At 56.0% G+C, this 25,585-nt stretch overlaps 1 protein-coding gene across 4 annotated transcripts in view; it reads right to left on the bottom strand.

Annotated features, from left to right (window-relative positions):
- RPH3A (rabphilin 3A) overlaps positions 1–18,548 on the bottom strand; it is a 29,821-nt gene extending 11,273 nt beyond the window's left edge. Inside the window, exons 1-8 of one of the 4 annotated variants that reach the window (XM_086855919.1) lie at positions 18,444–18,548; positions 11,404–11,600; positions 10,340–10,354; positions 9,576–9,710; positions 2,224–2,353; positions 1,940–2,026; positions 1,401–1,563; positions 950–976 (exon numbers count right to left, since the gene is read on the bottom strand). In XM_086855919.1, the coding sequence (XP_086712045.1) occupies positions 950–976; positions 1,401–1,563; positions 1,940–2,026; positions 2,224–2,353; positions 9,576–9,710; positions 10,340–10,354; positions 11,404–11,480 (634 nt within the window). In that variant the 5' untranslated portion in view covers positions 11,481–11,600; positions 18,444–18,548. Of the gene's footprint in view, positions 1–949; positions 977–1,400; positions 1,564–1,939; positions 2,027–2,223; positions 2,354–9,575; positions 9,711–10,339; positions 10,355–11,403; positions 11,601–14,265; positions 14,442–18,443 lie in introns of those variants that run through there. The other 3 variants (XM_086855920.1, XM_086855922.1, XM_086855921.1) reach the window with 3 other exon arrangements.
- Between the last annotated feature and the right edge of the window lie 7,037 nt (positions 18,549–25,585).

The raw sequence follows: 25,585 nt of genomic DNA, 5'->3' as shown, positions 1-25,585 counted from the left end.
CCATGGAGCTGCTCCCAACTTAGTGATCACCCAAACGAGCAGCAGACGGTGTTGGAGGGGGATCAGGGATCCTCATCCCCTTGGCATCCCGTGTGGAAGTGTGAAAATGGGAGCTGCTACTCAAAATGAACTCCCAGGGAGACTTTCACACTCTCCCCATCCCCCCGACAGGAGCCAGGTCGGGGTTGGGCTCTTCTCCCGGGTAAGAAGCAACAGGACACGAGGAAACAGCCCCAAATTGTGCCTGGGGAGGTTTAGGTTGGATATTAGGGAAAATTTCTTCACTGGAAGGATTGTCCAGGCCCTGGCACAGGCTGCCCAGGAGTCCCCATCCCTGCAGGGGGATTTAACAGCAGTGTGGCCCTTGGGGACATGGGGTGGCCTTGGCAGTGCTGGGGGAGGGGAATGGTTGGACTCAGTGGGCTTTGAGAGCTTTTCCAAACGGAACATTTGGATTTTTCCACGGTTGGAAGTGCTGGAGGGTGCAAGGAATAACCAGAACGAGCCACTGCTGCATCCTCGCCCCGCTCTGCCTCCCGTGCGCAGCGCAAGGCTCCGCTGCTCCATCCCCCACAGACAGGAACAAGCCCCCACAAGCCTCCTAAACTTTCTCCGGGAGGTTTTCCAAGGACTGTCGTTAAATAACCAGGAAAAAAAAAAAACAAAAAAACCCAAAAAACCCAAAAAACCCCACCTGCCCCTCCCAGCAGGACCCACCACCCACGGAGGCGGCTCTGGAACGGCAGCGGCTCAGCCCCGGCGTGTGCGGGAGGTGGGGAAGCCCTGGAATAACCCGGGCTCCCCCCGCAGGGTGGGCGGCAGCAGCCGGGAGAGGTCCTGCTGCAGCATCCCAGGGGAAACTGTGCGGGAAAACGCCTTGGGAATAGAAGGAGGCAGGGACGGGGCCGGGCACAGGCGGCGCGGGGAGGGGACAGAGGCCGGTGCTTACCCTCGGTGTCCTCGGCATCCGCCTGGCCTTGGGGGCACAAACAGAGCGAGAGGGGGTGAAGCTGCGGCCCGCGCACCCCCAACCCCAACCCCGGCACACGCTGCCGCTGTTTTCCCGGATTTCCCTATTTTATCCCTATTTTATCCCTATTTTATCCCTATTTTTTTTTCAAGGCTTCTCCATCACCTACCCAGGCACTGCCCAAACTCTCAGCCGGATGCGCCGATCCCCACCCGGGGCTGCTTTGTCCTGCAACCCCACACATCCCCACTTGGAAATCCTGGATAAAATCCTGGATAAAACATCTCCAGGCTCCCCTTTAGGACACGGGCAGCAGCCACACGACTGCTCTGGATGCCTTTTCCCCAGAGTTTTCCTCTTGCCGAGGATGGGAAGGAGCCCCGGAGCCTCGCTGGCAGCGCTGGTGGGGACAGCAGCCGCTGTCACCTACCTCGGGTGGGTGGCCGGGAGGGGATTTTGGGGTCCGGGGCGGGCGGCTCGGCCGGGCGGGGCTCGCTCGGGGTTTGGGGTCCCTTCTTGCTGATGGGCATCGGCTGCGGCAGCATCTGCTTGGGCAAACCCTTGAAGAACCAGGCACCGGAGCGTTTCCACACCTGCGGGAGCAGCGCCGGGGCTCTCAGAGCTTCATCCATCCCACCGCGGTCCTCCTCAGTGCGACCCCACATCCCCGCCCTGCTGCCCATCCCGCGAACTAATGAATCAATTAACTCCCTGGCTCGAGCTGCAGCAATCTCTGCCCAGCACAACAACCCCACAAACCTTTGTTTTCGTGAAATAAAACATCATTTTGTGTAGCGAGCATCCTGTAAGAGCCACGCTCAAACAGCGGGCTGGGCAAGGCTGGAGGCCCCGGGGAGGCTGAGTCGGTGCCATCTCGGAGGTGTGGGGTGGGGACAGGAGGGCACAGGGGTGACAGGGAGGACAGGAGGGCACAGGGGTGACAGGAGGGGGACAGGGGGCCACACGCACCTCCCGCTGCTCGCTGCAGATCTTGCAGAGCCAGATGGCCTGGGGCCGGTTGTTGGTGGTCTGCACGCCGCACTTGGTGCACACATTCTGCGGGCGAAACGAAGAGCAGGGTGACACCGGTGCCACCAAAAATGTCCCCAACACCAGCAGCAGGCTCTGAGGAGCTTTTCCTGCACAGCCACCGGTGACTCCGGGGATGCCGGGCTATGGAAACGGGCACCCAAAATCCGCCCTACCCGCAGGGTGGGGGAGGTTTTTGGGGCTCCGGGGAGGGGGGGTCTCACCTTCTTGCAGTCCTCGCAGACCACACAGGCGGAGCCCCTCGTCCCCAGCTGCTCCCCGCAGAGGATGCAGCGGTTGACACCGTCCCCCAGCACGCTGCGGCGCATGTCCTCCAGCCGGGTCATCAGGCGCCTGCCAAGAGGGCACAGGGAATGTCAGGAAAGGCGCTGGGAATGCCAGGAAAAGGGCTGGACACGGGGGTAGGTCCTGCTCCTCGAGGGTGGGCGCTGCCTTTGGTCCGGCTGTTCCTTTTCCAGGTGTGGCTCCCCACGGAGCCGCTCCCTTTCCAGCTGCAAAAACACATCCCAGGGGGAAATAAGGATCCGACAGGTTTATACGACACAATGTCGACTTCCAGGGATGCTGCTGGAGAGCCGACACCAACCTCAGCTTTGTGGGCATGGAAAATCCACCCAAGGCAGCACCTTTGCATGGAGTGATTTGTCCCTGGATGGAAATCTTTCCACCCAGTCCCAGCCTGTGAAGAGCTGAAGGAGGAGATCTTGGAAGGGCTCTAATTAGAACTGAATTAATGAATTGATTTGTTTATTATTTGAGGGGGAAAAAATGTACATTTTTTTATATTTTGAGGAAATATATTTTGAGAAAATGATGTATATTTGATGGGAATTCTTTCAATGAAATGAAAGCCCACCGGAGATCAGGATGTAAAAAACACACCTGGTTCCCACAAAAGTAATAATAATAAAAAAAAAAAATTAAAAAAAAAAGACCCCAAACCAGTTCAGGAAGTTTTGGAAAGCCAGCAGTGGCTGAAGGAGTTTGGAAAGCAGGAACGAGCTGCCTGCCGAGCAGCCGGGAGCTGGCGTCGGCATCGCGCGCTCAGCTAACCCAGAATCCTGCCCCTAAAAATAGCGCGGCCAGGGGAAAAAAAAAAAGCTGCATTATTTATGCCATTGAGTGAGGAAGGAATGAAGAAAGGGAGGAGGAGACCCGAGCCCACCGGAGAGAGCAGCCCCCCGTGGCAGCCTGACCCAGATCCGACGGAGCCGCGGCGTTAAAAAACCACCCGGCGTTGAAAAGATATTTTCCCACGTGTGGTGACAGCTTTGGATTTGTGGTGACTCGGCTGCCAGCGCCTCTGAAATGCTCAGAAACCATCCACAAGTTCCCTGCACACACAAAAAATGACTCTGGGGTTGGTGTTGGACGGCCAGAATTCCATGGGGGAAAGTTGAATAAAGGAACAGCAGCACGAGGAGGGGAAATTATAGGAGCATGGAGTGGTTTTGGTTTGGTGGAACCTTAAAATCATCCAGTTCCACCCCTGCCATGGGCAGGGACACCTCCCACTAGACCAGGCTGTTCCAGCCTGGCCTTGGACACTTCCAGGGATGAGCAACCTGTGTCAGGGCCTCACCGCTCTCCCAGGGAGGAATTTCTTCCCAAAATAAAGCATTTTAGGACGTGCCGCTCATCACAGCCCAAAAAGGCCTCGCTGCAGTCAACGGGAGCATCTCAAAGCCACCAAGCCTAGCCAGGCTCAGGGATGTGGATCCCTAATTCCATGAATTATCCAAGCCCAAGCCATGTTAATACATCAGCTCTGCCAAAAGGCACCCGGGGTTCTCCCACTGCTCCCCGGGCAGGGGCCGATCCCGCTGGGCTCCGGCTGCTGCTGCGGAGGAGCCTCCCGACACCTCCAGATGAACCTGCAGCCTGTTCCCGGCTGGAAGCTGGGCTGGGTGGGCAGCAGCAGAGCCAGACAGAGCCAGCAGTGGGGACAAGGCTCTGTTGTCACAGCTCTGGTGTCAGCAGACAGCAGATGGGAGAGCTCACGGGTTCCTGACGGCAGCAGGAGGACGTGGGGTTGGAGATCCAGCGATGCCGGTTCTCATCCTTGTGCTGGCAGCCTCTGAACCACAGCAGGGGCGTTTTGTGCTCTCCCACTGCCAGCCTAACTCCCTGCTCCGGGGTGGGATGGGGTTTGGAGCAAGCTGGGCTGGTGGAAGGTGGCCCTGCCTGTGGAATCAGAGGAGATTTGAGGTCCTTCCAACCCAAACCGCTCTGGGATTTACTTGAGAGCTGCCGTGGTCCATCCCTGCCCTTCACACCCACAGGTGGTTCCTTCCTAGGGAATGACCCAGCTCTGGAGCCACCTGGGCCCCTCTCAAGCTCCAGAGCCTGTGGCAAACACAGAAATCCCAGAGACTCCAGCAGAGCTGCATCCATCAACACCCAGCCAGCAATTCCAATTAAAACCCCAATTCTGGCTGTTCCCCAAGTGCTATTTAAAAGGAATTAACCCCAGCCCACATCCCATGGAATGTGTGATCCTCACCTCACCGAGGGGGAACATTTTTTGGGGGAAAAAAACCTCTCTTTTATAAGAAGCCAAACCCCAAATCCTCTGCAATTCCTCCCCGCTGCGCTGCAGGAGCTCCAAGCAAAGCAGCTTCCAGTTGGAAATCTGCAAGCCCAAACAAACTTATTATAGAAACTGGAACAAATGGCACAATCAAAGGGAGGGGGAAAAAAAAAAATTGGAAAAAAAAAGAGGAAAAAGCCTTTGCATTTCAAGAGATTCATTATTTAGCTGCAAAAATCTCTCCCAGGCTCTCATTTACAAGGAGCTGCTCCTTCAGTGGGATTTTTGAACCACTGGAAGAGCTCAGCAGCCAGGACACACCTGTGGCACCACTTGCAAGCCAAGTACATTCCCTAATTAAAACATCCATTCAAGAGGGAGAAATTAGGCTTTTTTCTTTTTTTTTTTTTATTCCCCCATGACTCAAAGGCTGCTGGGAGAGAACTGTAGGGAAAGTTCAATTTCAAGTCCTGCTGTGAACCTGGCCCTGGAAAAGGGGGGGTTGTGCCCAAACCCCTGGGCTGGGAAGCTCCTGATAAAGGCAATAACTGGGAGAAAAAAAGCTCAGGTTTGTCTCTCATCCAGCATCTCCAGAGATCCAAATCCATCCCATCCTCCCATTAATAACCAAGGGAAGCCCTGCCCTCACTGGGAATGAGATTTCTGCCTTCCCCAAAAGCTTTTCTCTCCACTGGGTATCATTTCCTCTTCACTTTTATTGCACATAACCAACCCTCCCGCTCATCCCTCTCCCTTCCACGGCTCCAGCAGCATCTTCCTCTGCCCACCCCTCTGGCCTCTGCCAGGTGGAATTCAAAGAGCAGGAAATGTCTTTCCAATTGTTAAAACAGGGGGAAAAGATCTGGGAGTGGAGTAACCGGAGCCTGTGGCAGGGAGCTGGCTCAGGGACAGCCCTGGGGATGGGGAGAGCATCCCTCACCTGCCAGGGAAACAGGGAGTTCAGGGATTAGGCACTGATGGGAGAGAGACAGGACCCTGATGATGGAGATCAGCCCAATCCCAGGAATAGGTTTGGAAGGGGAAGGTGAACGGCCCCAGGGCACTGAGGAACATCCCTGAGTGTTCCTGCTGCATTCCAGAGCCCTGGGACAGGCAGGGAAGGGCTCAGGGGCACATCCCAACATTCCCCATGATCTGTGGCAGGAAAAGGATCCCACAGGGATGAGGGGAGACCTTAGGCTGGGTTCAGCCCTGGAGGGGACAGCATCAGCTTTGTCAGAGCTGGGTTTAGGGCTGGACTCCACGACTTTAGAGGTCTTTTCCAACCTAAATGATTCCATGGAACTCTCAGCAGAAGAGGGATGGAAAGAGGGACAGAGTGACCGGGATGGAGTGCTGATGACCCCAGGAAATGAGACTTAACAACAGAGCAGGAGTTTGCTGTGCTTAAATATTCATCAGCACTGCGGAAACGAATGGCCAGGATGTCCTTAACAGGCTTTAAATCGTGGCAGGGAGGACTTCTAATGCGGCAAAAAGGGTGGGAGAAGGAGCTGATCCACAAGGAAGGATCAGTGCTCCTCAGTGCCGTGCAGAAAGCAGCAGGGATGGGCTCAGACACCACATCCATGGCGAAAAAATTCCAGTGAAACACAAAGGAGGTCACCAGGAGCCTCCAGAATGAAGCCCGGCCTCGTCTCCGTGGGGAAATCGCGTGCCTTAAAGGGCTGAATATTAAATTAAGGCTCATTTTCCTGGTGGAAAAGGGACAAGAAGAGCAGCCCAGCTCCAGATTAAGGGAAACATAATTAAAATTGGGATGAGAAATGAGAAGCAATTCTCCTCCCCTCCAAGGGAGCTAAAGGTGAAGCGCCACTGGGACTTTTCCAGGCCCTCACCCACGCAGGTGAAGACTCCCACGGAATTTTCCCATGTATCCCATTCCATGCTCCTCCAGGTGCTTGCAGAATGTGCTACAGCAGGGTGGTCATTTTTGCAGTCTTGTAAATCAGAGAGGAGGGAGGTTTGGTTTTTTTTGGAGGGGAAATCTCAACCAAACCCCCACAAAATCCCAAGCAGCGCAAGCTGTCCCCCAGTAATCTCCTCCAGAAATTGTCATCCCAGGAGACACTCCTGGCTGTCTCACATAACCTCCCTGCCCTGCCTTGAGCCCGAATTTTATTTGTTGTGCTGATGAAGATCCCAGGCTGTGGTCCCCAGACAGTTTCCCTGCCACCGAGGTTAATGACTTCATCCCCAGGGACTTCCATCTGCTCCCGCATTATCCCTGTCTCATCCCTGCCATGAGCAGCCAAATTAAAACCCAATCCTGCTCCAGAGCTGCTCCTCTCGGAGCAAAGGTGGGAGCCATGGGGACACAGGCAGAGCCAGCTGTCACCTCCCCTCTGGGAGAGGCAGCTCCGTGCTCTCCGGAAATATCCGTTTCTACCTTGGGATGGTTTCAGATCTTTCCCTCAATGCCAGGAGCGTGCTGGAACTCATTAGGCCCGGCTGGGTTATTGATGGCCCCCAATTAGAGATGCAGAACGGAGTCAATTAGTGCCTGCAGGTGCTCCTGTGGCAGCTGGAAAACAGGATCCTCATGGATTGCGGCTGGAATAGCAGCACTGTGACACCGGAGTGTCACAGAGACCCCCGAGCACAGAGCGAGGCAGGACAAGAATGGATCCATCCTCGCCCACATGGATCATCCCTTTCCCCTAAAACTTCCAGCCCCTCATCCCGAAGGATGATCCTGATCGTCCTGCAGCTCTGAGGTCTGGCAGCTCCGGCCCGACGTGCTCCTGCTGTGTCATGTTCAAGATGATTCCAGCTCCTCTCACCCTTCTCTGCGCCACGAGACAAAAAAAGATCCCCCCAACACCAAGTGTCCCTGTCCTCCAGCCCTCATCAGCATCCAGCTCACGTATCCCGCAGGATCCATCCGCCCTCGGAGCTAAAAATACTCCTTCACGGGATTAATTTGAGCTGGGTTTGACACCAAGTCCAATTCCACAAACAACAGCTCAACAAGAGGCATCGATTTGTTCCCAAGACAGGGGGCGGGTGGGATGGAGGATGCAAGAGATGGAGGGCAAAAAATTGGGAAGGATTTGAGGCGTGAGGAGGTTCATCCACGGCCCCAGCCGTGGGATTCAGGATTCCTCAAGGATTGGGGTGTAAAGCTCAAATGAATCCCTCAAACAGCACTTATTGAGGCAACTCCAAGTATTCACCACATATTCCCCCTCTGGAATCTCACCCCGTGTGAGCTATTCCTTATATTAGCCAAAAGCGGTGTTTTCATGGAATAATAGAATGGTTTGGGTTGGAAACCATGGGCAGGGACACCCTCCACTATCCCAGGCTGCTCCAACACAGCCTTGGACACTTCCAAGGGATTAGGGCAGCCACAGCTCCTCTGGGTGAGTTTTATTGGATTTGTTTTTCCCTTTACAGGAATAGAAAAATCCCAGAAAATCAAAAAAAAAAATAAAAAAAATCAGGATTTCCAGGAGCAGCTCCCTAAAGCAGCCTGGCCAACCGAGGTCCTCCCTGCCCGAGGCCAGCCTGGCAAACCCGGATTATTTTGTAACAGAAGGAGCAATCCTGGATAACGCCCGAGCCGCTCCCGAACGGATGATTCCGTCCGAGGCTGATCCAGCCGCTGTCCCACATTCCCGGGGCTGAACATCCTACAGCTCTTGTTGTGCAAGCCAACAAACACAAAGGGGCTGGCACGGCTCCCGCTACGCCTCCACGCAGGAGGGGGATCAGCTGCGGCTGCACATCCGCCACAATTCCCGGCTCCCGGCCCCTCCGCCCGGCTTTTCATGAATGAGGATGAGCAAACCTCCTCCGGCTCGGCAAAGAAGGAGAAAGGGAAGGGTTGGGAGCCAGCTGCACAAAGTCTCCCCAGGATGATTTATGCCTCATCTAAGGAGCATGGTGTTGGAAGGGAATTCTTACCGGGAAGCAAAAGGGCAAGGCCAGGGAAAGAGGTTTGTGAATCCCCGGCCACTCGGAGCCACTTTCACCTGGCTTCTGCCAAAAAAGCCGTGAGAGGGAAGTGCTGTGTGCTGGAAAATGATGGAAAATTATGGAAAATGAGCCCCCAGAGGCTCTGAGGGAGCAGCACATCCATGGGGCACGGGCAGGGAGAGCAGCCCCCGGAGAGGCAAAACCTTCCCAGGATGCTCACAGATCCTCCTAAGGAAGGATTTCTAAGAAATGAGGAAATAAATGCAGTCAGAGCATTGCACCCCAATATTTGAGGGGCAGCAAACTGTCCCTGAGCTGTGAGAGGGAATTTGGCACTTCCCAGAGCAGTGGGGAGTGTGGCTCCTGCCTGGGCCTGAGCCTACTATATTTCTATATTCCCTGCTAGGAAAAAGAAAAGGAGCAATGGATGCTTGAACTTGTCAAGGAGAAACCGTCAGGGAAACAGGTGTGATCCCAACAGGATTATGAAGATCCCCTCTGGAAAACCATTCCCAGCAGGGCAAGGGGATGGATACCTCGGCATCCATGGAAACACGGGCACTTCCCACCCTCTGCACGGGCACCAGGAGTGCTCCTGGTGGAAAACGAGGCACCAGTGGCTGTGGGGAGCCCAGGACCCCCCAGCAGCTCTGAGCATCCCTCAGCCCTCCTGAGCCTCACACACGGCTCCTTGCAGAGCGGGATTAACCACCGGGATGGATCCATCCCTCCTCCACCCGCATTCCCAGAACGGGGACCAAACTCCTCCGTGCTCTGGCTCAGCTCTGGACAAGCACTGAGCTGCTCCCGAGGATCCCTTTTGGACTGATAAAAAGCCGGGATGCGAGCAGAACTCCTGGTTCCAGCCCCCCGGAGCGCCAGCGGCACCCGGAGCCGCTCCCTCCCTGCTCGCAGGTTCCTCCTGGCCGAGGCCCAAAGATCCCCCGCAGGCTCCATTCGGGAGAAGCACCGCAGTGCAGAGGCTGCTGCCCAGGAAAGCAGCCAAGCAGAGCCTCCTCCCGCGGCCCCGGCAGCTCGGGGTCCCTCCGTCCCCGTCCCTCGGTGTCCCCAGCGCCGCCTTACCCGATGCGCTCCTGCTCCATCTCCTCCATCTTCTCGGCGCGGGCGATCACCCGGTTGATGATTTCCTTCTCCTCATCCGTCAGCTCCTCGCCCTTGCGCTGCCGCTCGGGCTGCGCTGCCCATCCCGCCGGGAGCCTGCCGAGACAGCGGGAACAGGGATCCAGCCGTGGATCCATTCCCACCCCCCGAACCCAGCCCAGCTCCCCATCCTCCAGATCCCATCCAACCCGCGGCTCCCAGCTCCGCTCTCCGTTTTCAGGGGGTTTCATACGGAGGGAAAACTCCTTTTCAGAAATATTCCCATTATTCCCGCTCTTCCTTTGGCGCCCTGGATCACCAGGTTTGCCTGGCAGCCGCGGGACCGGGGCGGTGGCGCAGGAGTGGGTGGCTTTTTTTTTTGGGAACATTTCTCCAAGCATGGGAGCGTTTTTCCCTCTAACACCATTCCCAAAGATCCTCTCTCCCAGCCTGGGCGTCAGGCAGCGCTAACCTGGTGACAGGGTAACGTCTGCCACTCAGGGGTGCAGAAGGCAAACATTCCTCACCTTCCTGCTCTTCCAAAAACCTTTCCTGGCTCTTTTCCCCTCTGGATTGAACAGACCCACACGGTCTTGAGCCTTAAGTTCATTAAAACCCTGCGCGACGCTTCCCAAACTTAATTTTTTTTTTTTTGCATCCAAACCCATTTTTTTTCCTGCTCTCAGACCGTCAGAGCAGCAGGGAAAGAGGAATAAGTGGAAAATAAAAGCAAGGGAGATACTTACTGCTCCTTCTCACTGCTGGGAAGCACAGGGAAAGAGAGGGAACAAGGTGAGAGCAGGGATGAGGAGAGCCCATCCCACCTCAGGGTGACAGTCCCCAACTCCTGGTCCCTCCCCATGGAGCCCCAGTGCTCCCAAAGAGCAACCCCAAACCTCCAGGCACCAAACCTGTCGCTGTGGGATCTCCTCAGGGCTGAGCCCCTCTGGGACACCCCCTCAAAGGGGAGTTTCTCTCATCTCAGTTTTGTTTCAGAAAGGATCATCCAAAAGGCTCATTAGCTTCTTGTTTCTCAGGTTTATTAATATATATTATCAAAAGCTTGGCAGGTATTCCCCAGACCTCCTGCACAAGTTCAATCCACCCCAGCTTTGGCCAAAGTTTGGCTTGAATAGCACAAAATGGCCCTGAACTGCGCAGTCTCTTTTTCTTTATACTTATTTTCACTCAATTAACAATGGACACGTACATTATTTTTCTATATTTCTATATTTTCTATATTTCTATATTTTATTATATTATTTTTATGTTTCATTGACCCAGTGACCCAACACCTGTGTGCTGCACTGCGGAATTTTTTATCCAATCACTTCCTGTTGCTCAAAAACTTCCAGAAGAAGATGAAGAAGAAAGAAGAAGGAAAAGAGACAACAGCCTACATCCTCCATCTTGTCTTCTGCTCTCTAAACAAGTTTAAACTCTAAACTTCAACTTTTTCACCCAGTGACTTAAGAAAACTCTCTAATCCACACACCCTTTTAGCTTTTCTGTTTAGCAGTTGTTTTCATGGTGTTTTCCTGGATGTCAGAGCTTGGTGTCAGGGATAAGGGGACACTCTGTGCCTCAGACCCTGACAAAATCCAGCCCCCAGCCTGAGATGTGCTCCAGAGGGGACGTGGCCTCACCTCGAGCCAGGACAGAGGGACAGCAGCAGGTCACACACCCCGGCTCTGTCCCCACCGCCTCGCTCGGGGCGCAAACGCAGCAAAATGTCCCCACCCAACAGCGCCCAAACCAATTCCCGGTGTCCCCCAGGGTGCCACCACCCAGCCTGTCCCTGTGGCCTCACCTGGCTCGGAGGGACATGGTCCTGTCACTGGGGCACATCCACCGGTCAGAGGAGCCGCCCAGCACCGCGTCGGTCATCGCCGGCCACCCCGGGCATGAGCTTGGGGACACCGGTGCCCCGCTGACCGTCCCCAAGCCAGCACAGCAGGGACTTCAATCGCTTTGCTCCCAGGTGAAGAAGAGGAGCTCCCAGCCAGGCTGGAGGGAGAAAACAACAAAAGGGTTTGTTTGTGGGATTAAGAGGGTTTGGAGCGGGAATGTCGCTTTAGTGGCTGTCTGGATATTGAGATTCCCAGGAGGGCAGCACAGCCTGGATGTAATTAATGAATCCCCAACCTCACATTAATTATGAGGCTTCAGGGCCAGGAGGGAAGAGGGGGCTCCATTCCAGAGAAACAGCTACAAAGAAGGAAACTTTCTCCCCAAATTCCAGCATGCCTCGCTGTCCTTTCCCAAACCACATTCCCTCTGGAAAATAAACCTCCTTTTTCACTTTGGTCCACTGAAGTTTTTGCCAAGTGGATCCAGGAGGGAAAAGACAGCGCCAGGATTCGATCAGGAGGGTCTGTCCACTCCTCCCCAGAGGTTCATCCAAAAGGGTTCTTCAAACCCTTCTCCTGAAAATACCAAGTGTCAAATCCACAGCCTGACTGATCCTTTATTCCCATTTTCCTGGAGGGGTTTTGCCCCTCCACCCACTGCAGGGGGATGGGGATGGATGGATTCATTCATCAAACCACAAATTTGATAGATTTACCTGCAGCAGAGCTAAAAAATTCACAAAAATCCCCTCTGCAGAGCCACGGACAGCAAGGCTGCTCCCAGCCCATGGATCATTCACCTTCCCATCCTGCTGCCCTGGGATGCCGCTGCCTTGGATTCCTCCCTGCTTGGAAGGGACCTCTCAGTTCCCCTCATCCCTCCAGGTCCCAACTCCGGCATCCCAGCAGGACCAGAGCTCTGCCCAAACCTGTAAATTCACCTTGGCAGGGCACGAAGCAACTCCAGCAGAGAAACTGGGGAGATTATACCGAGCGAATGATGGAAAACGGGAGCTTGCAAAACTTCCCCGCTGAAATCACCAGCTCCAAGCCAGGAAAGAACACCCAACTTTTCCAAAAAAAAATAAGAAAAAGGGTGGGGGAAAACGCTCTGCAGTATTGCAGGGGTTCCTCATCGCTCCCTGAGGAGTCAGTGGAGCCTTGAGTCTCACCTTGGCTTCACGGAAAACTTCGGGATGTAAGAAAGTATTTTTGGAAAAGCAGGAGAAGTGAAGCACGTGGGTAATTAGTGCTCTGCTGGTTCACACAGCGCCTGTTCCCGTGCCAAACCAGAAGGCTCCGATTAACAAGGTCACTTAACGAAGCAAATTGTTCATTTAGGTCCCCCCCGCCACCTCCACAATCCGCACTGCAGCAGCGAATTCCCGCTGGGAATGAAGCGTCCCGGCACCGCCCGGGGGTCCCGGGGTGGGCGCAGATGGGACAGGGAGCGCGGGCGGCACCACGATGCCACCACCCGTTTTTGGGGAGAGGCAGGTGGATAAGGGACCCTCCCAAGGTCACACGGGGCAGGAATGTCCACCCCAACCCTGCAGCTGGGGAAAAGAGGGGAAAATCCCTGGTTTTCCCAATGGGGAGGGATCAGGAAGGAAAACTCTTTTCCCCGACTGGAACTTTCCGCTGAGAGCAGCGAGGCCGCGAGCATTCCGCTTTGCTGCGGGTGGAGCGGAGCCCGGGGCCGGTTCCTGAAGGAATACACAATCCCTTTCTCCGCCTATAAATAATAGATTTGGAAAATCTACTTTGCATTACTTCCAGCAACTACCCCCGCTTGCCCTAATGCTTCCTCCGGCGTTTTTAGCGCACGGGGAAGAACGAAATGACGGCTCAGGTGGTTTTTCCCCACCCCTGCCAAACCCTGGCTCCCGAGCACCAGGATGTGGCCGTCCAAGCGGGGATCGATGGGAGGCAGCAGCATTTCCTTAATGAAATGGAAATATCCCAACCTAGGAGGGTGCCAAGACCTTCCAGGGTTTGGCTGACCCCGGAGGGTCTCGGATCTGCCGCCCTGGTGTCGGTGGGGATGTGAGGAGCTGTCTCATCCCGAGGTTTTCCGACGGATGCCGGCAGCTCCCGCCGGCGCCAAGGCGGCGCGTCCCGGGCAGAGCCAGGAATAGCAGTGAGGTCTTAATTTCTGGCCTTAAGGAAGGGCCACATGACTCCAATCACGCCGCTCCATTACTCCTGTGTGACGGAGCCCGTGGATCTGGTCATGCTTTAATAAAGCGGGATTGAAGGCCTCCCGTGGATCCCTCTCCCGGAGCGGTCGGCGCCAGGAGCCGCCGCCTCGCGGGCCCACCTCCAGCACCCAAAATCCGGCAGGTGCGGTGTCAGGAGCTGGCAGGTCCCGTTCGGCCTCCAGCAGCCGTGGGAGGCTTGGAAAGGCAGTGGGATCCCCATGGAATGAGCCCATCCCACCATGGGGCCCAGAGCCACCCTCAGCTGAACACCTGCAGAGAGAGCCCAGCACACAGCGCTGCCCTCACGCACCCCTGGGAATGCCAAACCAGAGGAGAAGAGAGAAAATTCCCTCTTTTCTGGGCTCCTGGGGCAAGGGTGAGGTTTTTCCAGCATTGCCAGCCGATGCCTGCAGAGATTGTCTCCAGCAGCAGACACTGACACAGGCAACCTATTTCTCCCTCCAGCCTCCTGAGCTCTGCAATGCAGCTTTCTTAAATATTGAATAAGTCTGCTGCTCTCACCACCTGCCAGTGCCAATGATGAGGTAATTTTTCCATTGACAAAGCCTGATGCGATTAATCTGGGTGGAAAAAGGCAGATTTTGGGGATCATCCACTCACCTGGAGCACGGAGCAGCGGCAGCAGCCAGACCCCAACCAACCAACCCAAGCTGCTGCTCCAGAGCCAGGCGGGAGATTTTTGGGTGTCACCACCAAGCAGGAGGTTTGGAAGTGGAATGGATCCAAGCTGATCCTCTGTTGGGATGGTGGGGTTTGCATGTTGGCACCGGAGAAGGTTTACGCTCCACAGCTGGAGCTGGGGATGGAAAAGTAGGGGATGAGGATGGAATTGCCTGGTGGGGCTTGTTTTGGGGTGACAAGGACTCACTGAGACCCTCCCCAGATGAGCAGTGTGAGGAGCAAATGCCAAAGCTGCGATGAGCCAGGGTGGAATTGTCTCCTCACCACCCAGGGCACACATCCCAAAACACCGAGTTTGGCTGGAAACCTCTCCCAGCTCCCGGGGGCATTTCCAGCCATTTCCCAAGTCCATCAGGACCACATCCTGCCCTGCTCCACCCAGGCACCCAGGAAGGGCTGCAAACCACAGGGAATTCCAAATCCCGCCCAAACACCTGGCACGGACACCACACCCCACATCCAGATGTGCCCTGAGCATCTCCAAACATCCAGGCTTGTCCCTTCCCAGGAAAAGGAGTTTTCCCACTGCACATCCCGCACCATTCCCTATGGAACATGTTCAAGGCAGTCCTCACTGTCCTCTGGCTCCAGGCGGGATTTGGTACCGCTGGATTTGCCTGCAGAGGGGGGAAAAAAAGGGGAAATGTCCCCCAAAACATCTGCGGGAGCAGCCGTGCAACGCTGCAAGATGATCAGGCACAGGGAGGGGCAGCAGGGCAGCCCAGCCCCGCCGGGTCCCACACGCCCAAACTCCCTCAAATCCCGCTATTCCGTCATTTCTCTCGTCCCACGTGCGAATGGTTTTAGGAAGTTCGGGAAAAACTGGGCAAGCTGCCCGATGGATGGTGCTCGGGGAGCAGCCCACGGCCCCAGCTCGCCTTGAGGAGCAGAAGGAGGGAGGGAGAGCTCGGCTGGCTGGGAGCTGCCCGGGCTGGAGCTCCTCCCGGACACCTGGGCTGGGACAGGACAATCCCAGAGGGAGCCCCAGGTGTCACAGCTCCGTGTTCCCAAATCCTCCGACAGCCACGGGGTGGGATCAGACCCCTGGCCGCCCCACGGAGGCTGAGGGGCCCTGGGAATGCAGCTTTTGGGAAAGACCCAGAGCCGGCCCTGGGGTCGCCACATCCTTCAGCCCTTCTCCTTGCTGCCCCACAACTTCCCGGGTCAGTGTGGTACTAATTAGTAAATTAAAGCTCAGTGTGACAGCCACAGCCCACAGGTGACAGTGACAGAGGCAGGAAAAGCAAAGCGATGTCCTCCAGGTAAATCCACACCACAGCCGCTGGGAGTCTTTGGGAACACCAATTCCTTTTGGCTTGGCTTGTGCCACAGCTGCCTTTAAATTCCCACAAGGTGCTGGGAGCTGCCTTTATTCCACTCCCCCTGAATTCCCAGCTCCCCGTCATCCTCCAGACAAAGCTGCATCCCAAGGCAGCTGAGCAGCAGCTCAGTCAATTTTATTTAAGCAGCACGTTGACATTTCCTCCAGCAGCTCCCTTCCCAACCGAACGCTGTTAGGATGCTGTCACAAGGATTTACTCCTCTTGATTAAAGACAATGGCAAAAAAAAAATAATAAATAAATAAAAGAAAAATATTAAATAAATTAACAGCTCCTGGGTGTATCCCACTCACCCGGGGCTGCCGGAGGGGCAGATCCAGGTGAGGTCTGGGCACACCCTGAGCCCACCCGCTGGTGCTGCCCATCCTCAGGAGCTGCTTAGCAACGGGAAGATCCCTGCAGGGCTCGGGCACAGGGAGCGGGCATCGCCCCCTCGGTGGGGACAGAGCAGAATTCCAGCTGGGATCCAGCGCCCAGCGACAGCGGGAGGTTCGGCGCTGGGAAGCACCAGCCGGGTGAGCTCGGAGGTGGCAGGTCCTGCTGGCTGCCAGGGGAGGGTGACAGTCCCCGCAGGGATGGCGGAGGGCCGCGGTGTCACCCCGCGGATGACAATAGCGGGGGTGTCATCCCCAAGGCCGGCCCGGGGTCTGCACCAGCCTGGGACGCTCCGGGCTCCCAGTTTCCCCAGTTCCTGCCCACAACCCCCTCTCACGGATCCAGACACCGCCGGCACCCCAGATCCAGAGCAGAGAGCTGCACCCCAGCCTGCCAGGGCCGGAGAAGGGAATTGCTCCCCCCAGCACATGAACCCTTAAAAACCAGCCCGGCCTCACCCCCCGCCACTCCCCGGCCCTGAGGAAGGCGGGGGAATTCATCAGCCCGGCCTTGGGAAGCAGAGACCCCTCCTTCCCTCCCTCGCCAGCCCCTGAGGCTCGGCTGGGACCACCCGGAGAGGTTCATTACTCCCAGCGCTAATTGGCAGTGACTGCAGTGGCGGCGTCACCGGGCTGCGGGCAGGAGGAGGGCACCGAGCCGGGGCCACCAGCGAGCTGGCCCGCGGGTCACCGCTGCCACCGCAGCGCGGGGACAGCCTCATTGGCATCCCCCACGGAAAGTCCCCCCAAAGTGGCGCACGGAGCCGGGCTCAGCCCCCTCAGCCTCCCTCGGTTCTCCTCCCCTCGCCCTTTCCAAAGCTGGGAATGTTTCACCCCACGCGGATCCCGCAATCAGCTCCGGGCTGCTCGGAGCGCTCCACGCCAAAAAAAAATGTGCTTTTCCCAGGGCCAGCAGGAGCCGGGGCAGCGCAGAGGGGACTCCGTGGAGGGAAGGGAAGCGGGGCTGGCGGGGCTGGGATTCTCTGGATCCTCACCCTGCAGGTGACGGCCAGCGGCTCCCACCGCATCGCCCGGCGGTGCCACAGCGCTGCCCGAGGCTGCTGCGGGCGGGCAGCGCCCACCCAGCGCTCCCCTCCTGCGGGATGCCCGGCGGAGAAACCCACGGGATGCGACAGCAATTCCCGCTGTGGGGCTCGGCCCCGGGCTGATCCCTCCCCACGGAATCCCTGAGGCAGATCTGAGTCAGCCCTCCAGCAGCGGCTCGCTCAATCCCTCCCGGATGAATGATGCATCATCAAATTGAGCCCAGTGTCACAACATTAACAATATTTATTTTCAGGCTAAGCTGCAGCCTGGGCTTTTGATACCAGTAATTAAAGCAAATGGTTCATCTGTTCTCATCTCTGCCTCCCTGGAGCCAACTGGCCGTGTTTGGAAGCCTTGTGGTATCTTATTTTTTTGGGTTTTATTTTTTTTCCCTTTCTTGCCAGCTCCCGGTGAGAGGGAGATCAGGATGATCCACACTCGCTCCCAGGATCCCGGGAGGAGCGTGGCATGGCCCGAGCCCCGAGCAGAGCCGGGGCAGCTGCCTTTGCTCAGAGCTGTTTGAGCAGGGAAATGAAGGAGTGTTCATCACCGCACAAAGACAAATTGCCGCTCCAGCTAACAGCCAGAATTATCAGAAAGACACCGACAAGAGACAGAATCAGGTGCCTTTTCTGGAAGAACCCATCCTTGGGAGCGACGGCTTCCAGCAGCCTCAGCCTCATTCCCGAGGTGGTTTTTGCCTCCTGGACGTTCCAGGCTACTCCAGAAAGGTTTTTGGTGCCGTTTGCATCACTTGGGAAAGGAGCAGCACCTGCCAGAGCCCACGGACCACCCTGAGCCGGGCAGTGATGCCCTCGCAGAGCCCCAGCAGGGAGCGGAGCACCCCAAAATGTCCCAGCAGCAGGGTCAGGGCGCTCCCCGCATCCCCCCGCTGCCAGGATTCTGGGAAGGGGCTCAGCCACCGCAGCTCCCACCGGGGACGGGGGAAAAGAGCCAATTTTGGGGGCTTCACCCGTCGCAAATGCCCGACACACTTTAAAGTTGTCCGCACACGGCCAAGACGAGCAGCAGCACCCGGAGCCCCCCTCACCCGCAGCCACGGGCGCCGCCAGCCCCGGGCACCGCCGGGGACCCGCTCCAGCCGCGGCCACCCCCGGGTGAGGGGCGGGGGTGTCACCGGTGTCACCCCCCGCCCGCACGCTCCGGGGTGCCGCAACTTTCCCCGGGCCGAGAGCGGGGTGCGGGGGCGAGGAACAGCCCCGGCCGCGCATCCCGACCCCCCCCGAGCTGCATCCCCATCCCTGTCCCTCCTGAGACCCCCGCCCCGCTGCCACGCCCCGCTGCGGCGCCGGGGGAGCCCCGATCGCCCCTTACCTGGGCCGGGGTGCCGGGGGTTCGGGGTGCCGGCGGTTCGGGGTGCCGGGGGTTGGGGGTGCCGGGGGTTCGGGGTGCCGGGGGTTCGGGGTGCCGGGGCCGCTCCCCGCTCACGGCCGCGCTGGCGCTGCGCGGCTCCGGCGGCAGCACTGCGGAGGGCGCGGGGCGGCGCGGGGAGGGGACACGGGAGGGGACACGGGAGGGGACACGGCCGGAGCCGCCCCGCTCCGCGCCCCAAGGAGCCGCCCCCCTCCCAGGCGCAGCCGCTCGGCCCCCCCGGCACTCCCCTCCCGCAGCCGGCTGGGGGGGCAGCGGCAGCTGCGGGCTCGTCCTCTGCTCCGTGTCTCTTCCATTCATCCTCCTCCCCAACCCTCTCTCACCCTCATCTTCCATCCCCTTTCCCATCCCATCCCATCCCATCCCATCCCATCCCATCCCATCCCATCCCATCCCATCCCATCTCACTCCATCCCATCCCATCCCATCCCATCCCATCCCATCCCATCCCATCCCATCCCATCCCATCCCATCCCATCCCATCCCATCTCACTCCATCCCATCCCATCTCACTCCATCCCATCCCATCCCATCCCATCCCATCCCATCCCATCCCATCCCATCCCATCTCACTCCATCCCATCCCATCCCATCCCATCCCATCCCATCCCATCCCATCCCATCCCATCCCATCCCATCCCATCCCATCCCAAACCACTGCAGGTCCCCTCCTCCCCGCTCTGGTGAGATTCCCCAGCTCTGGGATCCCAGCACAGGGAGGCCCTGGAGCTGCTGGAGCCGGGCTGGGAGAGCTGGGAATGTTCACCTGGAGAAGAGAAGGCTCCAGGGAAACCTTGGGGCCCTCTCCAGGGCCTAAAGGGGCTCCAGGAAAGCTGGAGAGGGACTTGGAGCAAGGCATGGAGGGACAGGACACAGGGAATCCCACTGCCAGAGGCAGGGATGGATGGGATATTGGGAAGGAATTGTTCCCTGGGAGGGTGAGAGCCCCTGGCTCAGGGTGCCCAGAGATCCCTGGAGGTGTCCAAGGCCAGGTTGGACAGGGCTCGGAGCAGCCTGGGATGGTGGAAGGAGTCCCTGCCCATGGGATGAGCTTTAGGATCCCCACACCCTTCCCACCTGCAGCATCCACCAAAAGCTGTGGGAGCTGCTGCCCCTCCCAGTTCCCAGTTCCTGCAGATCCCAAAGTCTGGCAGCTCTTCCCAAACCCTAAAGACCTCCTGACCCCCAGGCACCAGCCAGGACCCCGCTGCCCCTGGCCAAGACCTTGGGGGAGGAAAGTTCCTCATTCCTCCAGATTTCACCTCTTCCCTATAAAAGGTTTCCCCCAGCTGCAAGTAAACCCCTGGTGAAAACCCTGCTTTTCATGGGGGATTTAAACAGAAATCCCTGAAGAGAGAAACCCTTGAAGGATGGAGCTTTTCCCTGCCTTCAGCCAGGAAAATATTGCAGCACTGAAGGCTGAGTGTTGATTGGCATCATCTGGATCCTTGATGGACATTTTCTTCTCTTCCAGGCCCAACTCTGTGTTTTTATTTAGCAAAAGAATTGCCTCACTTATGCAAAATACTTGGAGAGAGCAGCACAGGGACTTTCAAGCTGATCTGTCTTGACACCTTCCTTGGAGATTCACAAAAAGCAGCAGCAATTTGAAAATCAGATCTAAAAGTGGCTTTCCAGAAAGGAAACAAAGCAACACCTGCACTTGTCTGTTCTAAATCCCTGGCACTTCCACTCTCCTTTTTTTAGCCCTTCTTCGAAAATAAAAGAGCCAGTTGGAAATTTTTTTTTTTCTTTTTGTGGAATTGGAAGTGCAGTTTGGCAGTCTGGCAGATCCTCCAGCAGATCAAAGCAGGGAGGGTTGTATATTTATTTATACATTCATTTTTATATTTATTTATACCTTTCATTTTTATGTTCATTTATACATTTATTTTTACATTTATTTACACATTCATTTGTACGTTTATTTATATATTTATTTACATATTCTTTTATATATTTATTTTTTATATTTATTTACACACTCACTTGTACATTCATTTATATATTTATTTACATATTCTTTTATATATTCATTTTTATATTTATTTATATGTTCATTTACATATTGATATATTTATTTTTATAATCATTTACATATTCATTTATGTATTCATTTATATATTTATTTATATATTCGTTTATATATGTATTTATATATTCATCTATATATTCCCTTATATATTTATTTATATATTTATTTTTATAGTTATTTATATATTTATTTATATACTCATTTATATATTCATTTATATATTTTTATATTCATTTCTATATTCATTTCTATATTTATTTATATATTTATTGATCTATTCATTTATCTGTTTACTTTTATATTCATTTTTATATTTATTTCCTCCCTGCTGTATCTTCACCCCTGCTGCCCCTCTGGTTCTCCAGGAGTTGTTGTGTTTCCCTTGGGATCTGCCTGAGCATGGAGCTTCCCCCTCCCTTTGACCCCAGACCATCCCACCCAGGTCTGGGTGGAGCAGCAAATCCTTTCTGGATGATCAAATCCCAGCACAGAGGCAAAAATCCTGGAAATTCTTGGGGCTGTGCAGCCTTTCCCTGCTCCAGGCTGGATTCCTGTTGGGTTTATTCCCGCTGAATTCCGTGGGAATAACCGAGGGATAACAGAGAGTTCATGGATGCAGGTCCGAGTATCCAACCTGTGTCAGCTCCAGCTGCTCCCTGCCCTCGGATGGAGCTGGGGATGGAGATGGGGATGGAGATGGGAATGGAGCTGGGGATGGAGCTGGGGATGGAGCTGGAGCTGGAGATGGGGATGGAGATGGAGATGGAGATGGAGATGGAGATGGAGATGGAGATGGAGATGGAGCTGGGGATGGAGCTGGGGATGGAGCTGGGGATGGAGCTGGGGATGGAGCTGGAACTGGGGATGGGGACAGGAATGGAGCTGGGGATGGAGCTGGGGATGGAGCTGGAGCTGGAGCTGGAGCTGGAGCTGGAGCTGGAGATGGAGATGGAGATGGAGATGGAGATGGAGATGGAGATGGAGATGGAGATGGAGATGGAGATGGAGATGGAGCTGGGGATGGAGCTGGGGATGGAGCTGGGGATGGAGCTGGGGATGGAGCTGGGGATGGAGCCGGGGATGGAGATGGGGATGGAGCCGGGGATGGAGATGGAGCTCAGCATCCAAGGATGGAGATGGAAAATCCATGAGGAAACCTCTCCCCTCATTTACAGCACCAATTAGTGGGGTCTAATTGAAGCAGCAGACAGGAGATAGCGAGGGATGAGCCAGCACAGGGATTATCCCTCTGCTATCAACGGGGTCCGATGGAAAAATGGAATGGGAACTTCATACAGCAATTTTCTTCTGTATTTAATTAAGATTAAAAGAGTTTCGGTGGCAATGGATAAACTCTTGGAGCTCAGGCACGCAAAAACTCTGGATAACAGCTGCTGATTCCAGCACAGGGAAAATAAATCAGGAGCACGTCAGGTCCTCCCTGAGCAGCTCCAACGAGTTAAATTAAAAGGATTGATGGCAGCTCAGGCACCCAGGGGAGCGTTTTTCACTCCTGTATATCACTGAGCTGCTTCCCCCCAAGCTGGCCTGGCCACAGATCCCGATGGATCTGCCTCCAGCATCTCCTGGAATGTGACAAGGACAGGCTGTGCCCATCACACCCACCGAGGGCTTAAGAGGGGTTTAAAACACAAGAAAGATGAGGAAGGATTCACCATCCAGCACCCCAAATCCATCCCCAGTTCCCAGCTCCTCGCTGGGAATGACTCTGGGGAAAGGACAGGGAGGAGAATGGAGAAGGAGGAGAATGGAGAAGGAGGAGAATGGAGAAGGAGGAGAATGGAGAAGGAGTGATGGGCACAGCCCAAGCTCGCTGAACCCACTGAGGTTCTCCCAGAACCTCGGGCACCACAGGGTTTGCCCCTCATTTCTCCCGGAGAGAAAACCCCAAGCCGAGGTTTAGGCTTGGAGCAGGAGAAAACCATCCCTGGGATTCTCCCTGGGGACACGGCTGGATCATCAACACCTCCAGCCCGGCCCCAGAAACACCCAACAAGGCAGAGGAGACACCCTCGGTTCTTCCCCCAGTGAAAGCGCTGGGATAAATAAAAAAGCCGTGAATAAAAGAAGGAAGGGATTTTTCCCCACCTTGTCCCTTGGTTCCGGTGGTGCCACAGGAAGCCAGCTGCTCCAAGGGCTGGGAAAGGGATTTTCTCCTCTGGAGAAGAGGAGCAGCACCTTGGGAGGATTCCGGGATGTTTTTAAGCACCTCCTGTGTCTCTGCTCCCAACCTGCCGGGAATGCCAGGGAGCTCCCACAGCCGGGGGCTCCAGCATCCCACCCTGCTCCTTCTCATCCCAGAAAAATTCCCATTCCCAGCCTCCTCCTGCCTCACCCCAGAGCCGAGAAAACCCCCAGGGACCCCCAAACCCCTCAGCAGCACCCGCAGTGTGCCCTCCCCGTGCTGGCACAGGCAGGACCTGGCGTGGCAGCACCGCAGAGCCCCGAGCTCAGCAGGCCCAGCTCGTGGTGTCTGCAGCTCATTACAGCCTTTTAATGAGATCTGGGCTGGTTTTACATCCATTTCCCATTCCTGATAACGCCCTGTCCTATAAAACTGCGCCGTTATCCTTGCCGAGGTGAGGGGGAGAATATATTTCCTAACAGACTGCCTGCATTAATTTTGCAGCAAGTGCCATCAAAGATTTAATCTGCAGCTCCTCTTTTGTTAATGGGATTAGGAGAACTTATTTACTGATTTAATTAATTGGCCTGCCTTGCACTGAGCTGAAGGCAGCGGCTCAGAACCTTCCCGGGCTGGGGGCTGAGGGGAGCCGGGCGTTGTTTCATTTCGGAGGCTGCAAGGAGCACGTACCTGTGAGCTTTAAATAATTGAAATTCCTCCTGACAGCACATTAAAAAAGAGGGGAGGAAGGAGCTTTCTCCTCAGCCTTATCTCCCCTCCCACCCCTCAACCAGGAGCATCAGCTCTGCCAAAGCGCTGCTGAAATATTCCATGGATATCTTCCCTAACCCTCCGGAATGAGGGACCCCCAGAGCTGCTCCTTGCCAACCGCAGGGATTTATCCTTTTAAACGCCTCTTATCCCTCTGAAACCCGCAGGGATGGTGCTGGGGTGGAGCTGCAAACCTGGGGCTGGGGGAGCAGCACCCTGATTCCTCTGCATTGTTTAATTTGGGGGATCAGCACCCTGATTCCTCTCCATGGTTTTATTTGGGGGAGAACCACCCTGACTCCTCTCCATGGTTTTATTTCTGGGAGCAGCACCCTGATTCCTCTCCATGGTTTTATTTGGAGGATCAGCACCCTGACTCCTCTCCATGGTTTTATTTGGGGGAGAACCACCCTGACTCCTCCCCATGGTTTTATTTCTGGGAGCAGCACCCTGATTCCTCTCCATGGTTTTATTTGGGGGAGCAGCACCCCGACACCTCTCCATGGTTTTATTTATGGGAGCAGCACCCCAACCCCTCTGCATTATTTTATTTAGGGGAGCAGCACCCTGATTCCTCTCCATGGTTTTATTTGGGGGAGCAGCACCCTAAATCCTCTCCATGGTTTAATTTGGGGGATCAGCACCCTAATTCCTCTCCACGGTTTTATTTGGGGGAGCAGCACCCCCGACCCCTCTCCCGTGGCTTTATTTAGGTCACCCCGTGCTCGGCGGCCCCGCTCGCAGCGGGGGAGGTTGGACTTCACACTCCTGCTCCCGGAGCTGCTTTTCTAGGTCACCAACCCACAGCGGTGGTTTAAAATAGAGCTTCTCCACTTCCCATTCCCACGGCCGGGGGCTGCTGCCGTGCCCGGGCTGTGGCAGCCGCCAGCCGGAGGGAAGGGATGGGGATAGGGCGGCTGCAATCCCGGGATCGGGAGAGTGGGATGCGCTGCACCCCCAAAATTCCCAGCTCCAGGCTGGGCACGGCAGGGTGGGTGCCGCTCCTGGGGGTGCTGCTGTCCCCAAGCCAGGCCCCCTGTGGCACTGGTGGCACCTCCGTGTCCCAGCCGGTGGCCGAGGACAATCCCCCCGTGCCAGACTTGCTCTGAAGAGATCCCAGATCCCGGCTCTGCCCGGGATTTTTGATTTTTGATCCGTCCGCATCAATTCCCGTCTCCAGGCTGCATTCCCGGCGGGCGCAGGGAGCTGGGAGCGAGGAGAGGGGGAAGCACCGCCCCGCTTTTATCTCGCTCCCAAATGGAAATTTTACACTGGGAAAGAAAAGCCCAGCCCGGCAGGTGTCTGCCGGCTCCCCAGCCCCGCTCCAAGAATATCCTCCTGCTCTGCCAGCACACGGAAGGAGATTTCAGCTGGCGGCTCCCCCTCCCCTCCCCAGCCCGAGCATCGCACACGGATCGCAGGGAGAGGCACAAAGGCTGCCAGGCAGGGGGGATGGCAGTGCCAGGTCACCACGGCACCGAGTACCGGGAAGGCTGGGACCAGCCCAGAGCTGGATGGATGGAATTCATCATCTCCTGGTTTTTCCAGGTGTCCATCCCGTGGTTATCCCGTCCGGACGCTCCCTGGCAGCACACGGTGGGATTTGGGGTGCGTTTGTTGTTATTTCTCTTCTCTCTGGTTTTTAGAGGGTCCCTTTTCCCACACCCTGGGCATTCTGCTTTGCTTTCCCAGAGAAGCTGTGGCTGCTCCATCCCTGGAAGTGTCCAAGGCCAGGCTGGAGCACCCTGGGATGGTGGGAGGTGTCCCTGCCCATGGGATGAGCTTCACGGTCCTTCCAACCCAAACTGCTCTGGAATTCCATGAAAAACACCACTTCCCCATGGAGGGGGGAAAAAATCCCTGTTGGATCAGGAGCTTCCAGCAGCACTCTCCATTCCCACGTGGGGATGAGCAAGGAGAACCTTTCCCAGACACTCAGGTTGTTTAACAAGCTCCGGGATCGATGCTGCCACCGAGTCCTGTCCGGCACTGCCGCGCAGGGATTTGGCTGCTGCGTCTTCCCAGCATGGAATGATCGATCCCAGGGGCAAACCCCAGCCTGGCCAGGAAGCCCCAGGGCAGGCAGAAGGTCCAGGTGCTGGATTTGGGACCCCAGCTCGGAGCCACCATCAA

This window comes from Cyanistes caeruleus, chromosome 18 (genome assembly GCF_971803275.1).
Source record: "Cyanistes caeruleus chromosome 18, bCyaCae1.hap1.1, whole genome shotgun sequence".
Taxonomy (NCBI): Eukaryota; Metazoa; Chordata; class Aves; order Passeriformes; family Paridae; genus Cyanistes; species Cyanistes caeruleus.
Note: the sequence above shows the minus strand (reverse complement) of the source record. Positions and strands in the feature narration are given on the sequence as shown.